Genomic DNA, 9,167 nt, shown 5'->3' with positions numbered 1-9,167 from the left:
CGCTGCTGCTGCTGGCGCAGGTGGGTGTGCAGGTGAGTCCCGTGTGCTCCCGCCACCAGCAGTCACCGGGCATCCCTGAAGGCGGGAGACGGGTCCCTCCTGAAGCTCCCCTCCCGCAGTCCCTGCAGTCTCACCGAGGTGTCGCCGCTGTTTTCCAGCAGGCACCTGCGTGCGCCGTGGGACCCGCAGCGACAGCGCCTGGGAGGCCGAGCGTCCCTCATCCTCCCCCTCTCGCGGAGCAGCCGGGCTGGGTGGAAAAGGGCGGTAAGTCCGCGAGGTGGGGGCTTCCAATCCTTGCAGTTTAGCAGCTCGTAACCCCCCTTAGGTGCTGCGAATGTTCACGACTCGGTGCAACTGTACTCTCGAGATGTCTCTGTTTTTTTCCGTGCCCTGTAAGGGAGCGCCGTGAGTGGACTTCCACCAATAGTGCTGTCGTGTGCCCTGGTGAAACAGTTATCACCATAGGAAAAGGCGAGGAAATACTTTCATTTTTCCAAAATTTAAGGAGCTTAGGAAGAATCTGGAGGTTGTGTTGACGGAGACATCTAAGCCATTGTAAGGGGCGTCCTACCCCGTTCCGCATCCCTTCTCCTACTCCTCTTTAAATTGGAAAAAAGACGGTAATTTTTCCTCAGTGTTTATCATCTTAGTATCAAAATTAATGCTCTTCAAGCACTGGGGCAAAATCGGAATATAATTGTCCATGAAGTGTCTGATTAGCATGTTGTGACATCATAAGCAACGTTCATGTCCTGGGCCATGACTTGGCATAAAAGCAGGTCTGGTCATTCTGCAGCGTATGGTTTTACTTGTGCTAAGTACAAGTGGCATTTGCAGATTTGACGTCTCATCAGCATAGATCTGTGTGTGTTCACGTTGCTTCAGGTAAATGAGAAAGCAGGTGTGTAACACTCGTTAGCAGGTGGTTTTTATCTGAACCCAACCCGGAGGCAATTACTAAGTATTAGTACTTTGCATCATTTCGAACAATAAACTGCCATCTCAAATGGTAACAGCATTGAACTTTAGAGGAAGAAATAGGTTTTGATTATCTCAATGTATTTTTGGAAAATTTTGACAAGTAAAGAGTCAATAATTTAGAATTCCTCAATATAGTTTCCTTATCTTGATGAAATAACATAAGGACAAGAATTTATTATATGCATTAACTGTTGAAATTCTCCCCTACTGAATGAATATGTGAAGTTTTATAAAGTGATGTTTCAGATTGATGCTGGACCATAGGATCGTTTTGAGGACCACTAGAGGGTGCTAGGTGCAAATGATATAAAATGTTTTTAAAGTAATTTTCTCTGTGTATTAATTATCTGTCTATTTAAAGCTCACTTTCTTGAGGTTGTCTTTGTCTCCTTTAATGTTTCTTTTACAAAGTATTGTACAATATAATAATCCATATTAGAAATTAATTGTCTACCTTTACCTTTTATTTTTAAAGAATTTTGTAAAAAAAGAAATCTAGTTTTCTAAAATTATGAAAATTCCACAGTGATTCAGGAGACTATTTGTGAAGTTTTATTTAAGATAGGAACACTAGAGACAGAGAACCATTCAGAAAGAAAAGCCAGAGCTTCTCGCCTGAGCGCGGGTCTCCCTTTACCTATCTGTCCCCCGTGAGCAGGCTGCTGACTGCTGCTGTAATCACCTGCGCCTCCACTGGTATCACAAGCACAGCGTTTCCATAGCAACCACTTACCTGGGTTGGTCAGAACCTGAAGGGGCATGTGTGAGCCATCATCAGTGAACACCCTCCATGTGCTTTAGTGGGCATCAGTGGAAAGCTTTCACACTGCAGGGGAAAGACTGTCTTTGCTAGTGGTGTTACTGTTTCCATCTGGAATAGCAGAGCTGGAATCCACTTTGTGTGATGCTGGAGTCAACTCACTGTTGCATGTCTAGGTATCCCTTATACAAGTTGGTTTTGAAGTATCTGTTTTTGGCCATGAGTTTTGTTTAAAGTAACACATAATTCAAACGATTACTACATATGTTGCTGGGTGTATGAAGTAATTACGCAGTGGGCAAGAGAACCCCATATATTCTCTGAGGCAATAATAGATAACTAAATTAATTCAATTCTATTTCAGACATGAAGTCTGATGTGAAAGTTTCATTTTTGCTGATTTAGGATTGCTTTTCCTTATTTCTCAGTAAGAGACTGGAATGCTTTTTTCTACAAATTTACGTTTGTAATAAAAATAGTGGCTCCCGTTAAGACCAAAGATGTCTCACAGATGTGTTAACTTTTTAAATCCCAAAGTAAATTAAGCTCCCAGGGCAAGGTTTGGAAGTTCTTTAGAAGTTTGTTTCACTGGACATAATAGACATGTTTTTGTGTGTGTGTTGGAAGTGTTGAATGATTGACATTCAAACATTTACACAGCATGAGACAGGGCGGACTCTTGGGTTGTTCCAGTGGTGTGCTTGTAAATGTTCAATAACAGGACCTTGTGTGTGTGGTGGTGGTGGGGGGGGTGTTCTAGTTTGTAACATTTGCTGATTCTGGTGGTGGAAATAAATACTCCCACTATGGCTGATTTCAAGCTATCAGGGTGATGTCACTGAACACAATGTGCAAAATCAGCAGCCTGAAGCTGCCGTGAGCTGCTGCAGCACACTCATGGGGGCCCCACCTCATCCCATCATGCCTAAGCCCCAGGCTTCCTCCACTTGATGCTGTGGTCCAATCCTTCTTGAAATCAAGATGTTCAGGGTACTGAGTAGAGCAGCCATCTGTGAACTTTTTCCCATTAAAAAATCTATATAGGACCAAGGCCTTATTTAAAGGAGTCTCAAAGAACAGAAGTCTCACTTACATATAGATATAGATATATTTTAAATCAGGAACCAATAGTTTTGGAGATTATAATCTTAAAACACAAGCTTAAAATTAGTTTTAAGTTTTCAGCTTCTTGCATTTATACTGTGACTTCTCTCCAAATGGTAAGTGTGTGCCGAGATGATGCTTCTTTTGTCCCTTCATTGAATTCTTCAACTATGACCTTTTTCACAGTCAGCTACCCATAACTGAGGGTGCCTACTTGATACTAAGGACCACTCTTTTGACTACATTGGGATTTCTCAACCTTGGCAGTATTGACATTTTGCTGCAGGGGTGTGTCCTGTGCTCCGCAGAATGTTGTGGCTGCTCTGGATTCTACCCACTAGATTCCAGGAGCATAGTCCCCCCCTGCCTCTTTGCAACAACCAAAAACGTCTCCAGACATTGCCAGGTATCCCTGTGAGTAGGGAGAGGGGAACTCACCCCAGGTGAGAACCACTGGAAAAAATGGGAAGGTAGGTCTTTTTCCATCACACATGTTCCCCTCATTCTCAGGAAGGGTTTAGGATGGGCAGGATGCGTGCCTTTCCCGTGGTGTGCAGCTGTGGACCAGGGCCAGCGCACACCAGTTCTTGAGAGCTCAGTGTTCCCTCTTCTGGAATTCTGTGAGCTGCTTATGAAAAATTAAGCTATATAAACTTACAGTGAAATGAATCATATTAAAAACAAAATGAAAATACTCAAAACTCATCACTTTATAATTATTTGATTCTATTTCACTACTCTTATGCTCTTGAGATTATTTGCATTGATAGTACCTGTACAGTAGAAACACTACAGAAGAGACTGCAGTCTCTTCCAAACTCCACGTGCAGTGATGTCACTCAGGTCATTGAAATCAACCACCATGGAAGTATTTACACAAGGGAAATTGGCAAAAGCTATAAACCAAGTCATTTCTCTCCAGATAGCTGTCTGTCAGACATTTATCAGCACAACACTGTGTGTGTTTATTTAAAAGAGGCTTATCAGTAATTATTTTGCAAGCTAAATATTATGTCCTCCTGAAGTAAAGGATACACATTATCTGCCCTCCAAAATAAAGGTCATAAGACTATGGCTTATACCATCTGGGAATACTTTGATTTTTTTAAACAGTAATCAAATTTTTAGGTGCAATAAAATTTGCTTATTAACCACTGTTTGAAATAGTTCAACCTGCTTTCAACTCGCTGCCTCTGCTGAGTGGGGAGAGGCTCATGGCAAGATGGAGAGCACCCCCCTGAGGCTGCAAGGGAATGAGAGGCATTAATGTGACCAGGTCAGACTGGCCTTTTCGCTTAGTCCAGAAAGCCAGGGAGGGGAGTGGCTGAAGTCTCACCACAAGGGACGTGGTTGGGGAAAGGCAAACTAAGTCAAACAGTTGTGTAATTTTCACTTTTGTCCTACAAGTAGCCCAAAGGATATCTCAGAGTAAGTTTGGTGTCATGCTAAACTGTTATTTTCTGGTGACTAGAAAAAATACAGGGTAGGAAGCAGGCCCTCTCCTGACACATGCAGGCCCAGCACTCGATAGATTTGGAGGTACACATGCTATATGTTTATATATTTTAAATGTATAAACCAAGCTAACAAATCATTATCTGAATTTTTTTGTAAACCCAGCCTTAACAAAGCCACCTTCCCGTGGTCTAAACTCCAGGTCTGATTTGAGAAAGTGCCATGTAGCAGGATCTGACCCCTAGCGTGAAGCCCACTCCTTCCTTCAGGAGCCTGCTCAGAAACAGGCTTTTGTCTGAACTCTGGATAGCAGAGATGATATAGTTATTGGTTGTAAGGAGAGAACAAATCCTGGTTATGACCATGAAAAAAAAAATTAATTTTCTAGAAGAGGAGAAACCCCTTTAGAGAAGACAACTGTAATAATTACAGAAAGGCAACCAAGGGCCATTGCCTGGGATCTGGGGGAGCTTCAGATTTTCTTACTGTGCTTTGTACAGATGGGCAATGCTCCGGTGGGTGCTGGATACAATCCCAGAAGACTGAAGACTTGCAAACCTCCATGGTGCCCTGAAGTCTGATAGCTCCTTGGGGGTTACTTTCACTTTTCAAAAATAAATAATATATTTTAATTCATTTTAGACCCACATACTGTATATTATAGTGGGAAGAAGAATGTGGTACCCATTTTTAAAAGGCTATGGAGTGTGAAATCTAAGTCCCAAGAACCAAGGCCACTTGGAGGGTTAACAGGGATTTTGAGCCAGGACTAATACACACGTGAGCATTTCTAAATGTTCACATGTGGAGAGCCTGGAATACATGTATCTTCTGCTTATTCTCCTATACATTCAATGATTTAATAATTAAATGTTCAAAAATTAAACAGCAAATGGTACCTATCATATTTTTCTTTTTAAAGGTTTTCTGAAAAATTGTGGGTATTTTTAAAGTGAAATTTCTTAGTTGAATGAAGGTGTTTGTAAAAAGAAAATGGAAAGAATAGGATTAAAGGAGTGTTTTGGAGTTATAAAAATGATTATATGTGATAGTTACTCTACCAGTAAGATTTATGACATACATTCCTAAAAGTCTAGTTTGGGTTTTTTTCGGTCAGTAATCTGTTTTCCTCTTTCACTGTCATAGAATTTACTGGATTGTTAATACATTAATGGGGCAAAAATGACTTAACCAAAGGGCCCTCTTGAGATTTTCTCTTTCACCTGTGATGTCAGCTATTTGACATCTTGAATTTGAGAAATGGGCAGGTTGCATTTTCTTCCATCCTGTTTTACTGGGTACCAATGTCATCTGGTAAGATAGTCTTACATTGTAAGATTTCCTGATTCTTCTCAGAACCCTGAAGTTACTCAGACACTTCCCGCTCTTTGATTTCAGAATATGACCTGGTCTCAGCCTACGAGGTTGACCACAGGGGAGATTATGTGTCCCATGAGATCATGCACCATCAGCGGCGGCGAAGGGCGGTGGCCCAGCTAGCAGTTGATTCTCTTCACCTTTGGCTGAAGGGCTTCAGGCACAACTTCCAGATGGATTTGAAAGCTTCCAGCAACCTGGTGGCTCCTGGATTTATCGTGCAGACTTTGGGAAAGGGTGGTACTAAGTCCGTGCAGACTTTCTCTCCAGAGGACTTCTGTTTTTACCAAGGCTCCTTACGATACCACAGAAATTCCTCGGTGGCCCTTTCCACCTGCCAAGGTTTGGTGAGTACAGCTCGTGCTCCGGTAGTAAGTGAGGCATGCACAGTGATATCTGACAAGGGGAGGCACGACCAGGGATTTCCCTCGAAATCTTGTAGCTTGTTCTGGTACTGCAGCACAGATTAAGCAGGAGGAAAATTGCCAAGTGATACTTTCTGAAACAGGTTGTGTGTACACACCTGCCCTTTTGTTGCTGTTGTTGTTCTAGAATAATCGTGGAGGAGCAGATTGGTTTGAAATTGCACATAAGAACTTGTGGCCCGGTCTGAATACATTAACTTCTTAGGGAATGATTTAATTCTAACTTACTGGTCTGTTATGGAAACTGGAGAAATGCCTTCATGTTGAATGGAATAAGGGTATTAAATATATTCAATAGATTGGCCATGGTGATTCTTTATTCTTTGATTGGATGTTTAAATGAAGGTGTTTGTAAAAAGAAAAAGAAAAAGAAGAGAAAGAATATGACTAAAGGAATGTTTTGGATTTATAAAAATGATTACATGTGATAGTTATATCAGTAAAATTTATGAAATGTAATCCTAAAAGTCCAGTTTTGGTTTTATTTGGTCAGTAATGTTTTCCCTTTCAAGGATCACAGAATTTTCTGGAGTGTTAGTAACACATTATGGGGCAGCAGTGACTTCACTTCTGTCATTCTTATGATGGCAACTTGCTTATAAACTGGGCATTCATCCATGAAAGGGCATTGCTGGCCTTATCAGACTAATGAATTTGCTAGTCCATTTCCCACTTTCTGCTGACTTAGACCTTGCACATCCCTGAGATGCTTCAGGTGGTTCCTCCACCTTGCAGGGACCCTACAGTGAGGAGCATCTGGTCAAGCTGCGAATCTACATGCATCCCTCAGGACAACACAAGCTGAAATCTCAATGGCTTATCTTTAACTTTTCTTAAAATATTTCCATATTAAAAAATCTTAGAAGATCCTTATATTCTTGGCCACAAATTAATCATTCAGACATAGATGAGCAAAAAACAGCATAGATCGTAGAGTGGATATGCGTGGGCACAACACTTCAAGGTCTTGATGATGTTAAAGGTTTGGCAAGCAGGTTTTTGGACATTGACTGCATCTCTAGAAAATGTTTTCAGTCTGTCTTAAATTTCTTTCCCTCTTTGGAAAGAGGGAGTTCAGACCCTGTATCTCATAAGGATTTGGGGTGTGTATAAGAGTACGTATTGTATGCTAAAAGATCATTTATAACCAAGTCCATAAATACTACTTGTATGCAAATGTTAAATCCTGTAAAAATATTTTTTAAGTATTAGCATTCTGTTTCTTAGGGGAATTTGATATGAGTTGATCTCATTTCTACTTTCATTTGCAAAAGGCTTTTGGTTTGCAAATGGATACAGCAAGGAGTTGCCAGGGATCGGGTGGTGGTGATTTGGCTCTCTTGTTAAGCATGAAGACAATGTGGCTGATTTCTTCCACACTGTCCAAGAAAAATAGATCTTCCATAATTAATGGACTAGAACTCTTCACATCATGCACAAAATGAAGATATCTATTTGTTGGATTTCTTCCACAAAGGCTTAAACCAGAAATGGAAGCCATCTGTGTGGTAGAGAGGTGTGCCGTGCCCTTTGGAGTTCAGTGATTTTGAGTTTTTCTGTGGAGTTTGGGAAGATGCTTCTTGTTAACCCAGCAGGGAAGCAAGCTCACTGCTGCCCTGGGTCTCTGTAAGCCAGGGCTCACCCCTGGTGGCTGAGCCGTGGCCTGGAGTCAGTCCTGTGAATCTAGTTGGCTGGAAGCAGCTTGAGTTTTCTGGCTCTCTTTGAAGCTGATGGGAGTTAACACCTAAAGCTGTAAGTGTACAATTACAGGAAAGATAAAAATGTGAAAAAGAACAGGAAAAAAAAAGGCTCCTCTGGATAATAAACGCTGGAATCTGATATTGTGGTCACTGGAACAGACGGTTGTGTGCCTTCACCATTAATCTTCCAAATTCGTAACTTCCAGCATGACCAGTATTTTGTCTATAGATGGTCATTACAAACGAGACTTCAACTAGACTTGAGAATGTGGGGTTTAGGAGCATTCACCACAAGACAGGACAAATCCAAGGCATCTTAAAGCAGAAAAAGAAAGGATAAAAATGCCCCCTGTCTTTAGCCAGATGATGAAAGTATTGAATGGGCTCCTTCCATAGCTGCCGTGTGTGTCATTTCCCAGCCGATTGATGGCTATCCCATTCCTCATCTTTCAAATCTGTTAACATATGAAGAAAAATAGTGTGTTTTTTCCATTAGAGGATGGCTTCTTTCTGTGTAATTGTTGTCATTCTTGGCTCTTTCAGATTCTCATTGAAGCCCGGGGTGGATCCCTAAGCCTTTCTATAGGGCCTCCAGGTGGACCTGATTGACCCCGCTTTCCAATGGCAATTGGGAGTCAGTAGGGTTGTCTTCTTTGCACCCTGTTCTCACTCACACATCTTTGCATATTCCAGTGGGCAGCACTTTGAAAACAAAGTCCCTTCTTGTGGGAGATACTCTGTGTTCTAGTCTCCCTATTTAATCTTCAGTACGAGAATATCACTTTTAAGTTTAAAAATATATTGCTTAATTAAGAATATTGTATCTTATACTGTACACTTAAAGGAAATGATTTACAGTTGTAAGACAACGCAGTTTACAAACTGCTATATGGTTTTCTCACCGGGTTCTCAGATTTTGAGTTTGGGATCATTTTGCTGTACTTCTCTAACAACTGGTTTGAAGCACACAGTGAAAGTTGATACGAGGATACTGCAAAAAGTTCATGGAAACGTTCACACTATCTTTCTTTTTTATTTTTATTTATTTATTATTAGCACATTCATTATTACAAGTCATTTTTCTTTTTGTCCTTTACTGGACCTATCACTCCCCAAACCTTCTGCCTACCCCCCACTCCCCATCTCTAGTATCCTTAGGTTTGTTCTCTCCTTCTGAAACTTCAACGCATTCTTGTGGTCTTTTCTTTCTTTCTCTCCTTCCATCCTTCCTACCTCCTTCCCTCCCTCTTTCCTTCTTTTCCTTCCTTTCCTTTCTAGCCACCAGTTATGACTGAGAACATGCTGTATTTCTATTTCTTTGTCTGGCTTATTTCACTTAACATAATTTTCTCCAGACTCATCCAT

The 9,167-nt window shown here is 41.2% G+C and overlaps 1 protein-coding gene across 1 annotated transcript in view; it reads left to right on the top strand.

Moving 5' to 3' along the window:
* LOC103599682 (A disintegrin and metalloproteinase with thrombospondin motifs 16-like) overlaps window positions 1–9,167 on the top strand; it is a gene marked incomplete at its 3' end in the record, with an annotated part of 61,153 nt that overhangs the window by 1,799 nt on the left and 50,187 nt on the right. Inside the window, exons 2-4 of the mRNA XM_008583828.1 lie at window positions 162–264; window positions 3,616–3,713; window positions 5,699–6,024. Of these exons, the coding sequence (XP_008582050.1) occupies window positions 162–264; window positions 3,616–3,713; window positions 5,699–6,024 (527 nt within the window). The remainder of the gene's footprint in view (window positions 1–161; window positions 265–3,615; window positions 3,714–5,698; window positions 6,025–9,167) is intronic.

The sequence above is a fragment of the Galeopterus variegatus genome, unplaced genomic scaffold (assembly GCF_000696425.1).
Source record: "Galeopterus variegatus unplaced genomic scaffold, G_variegatus-3.0.2 Scaffold3056, whole genome shotgun sequence".
Classification (NCBI taxonomy): domain Eukaryota; kingdom Metazoa; phylum Chordata; class Mammalia; order Dermoptera; family Cynocephalidae; genus Galeopterus; species Galeopterus variegatus.
This window is presented reverse-complemented; position numbering and strand designations above follow the sequence as displayed.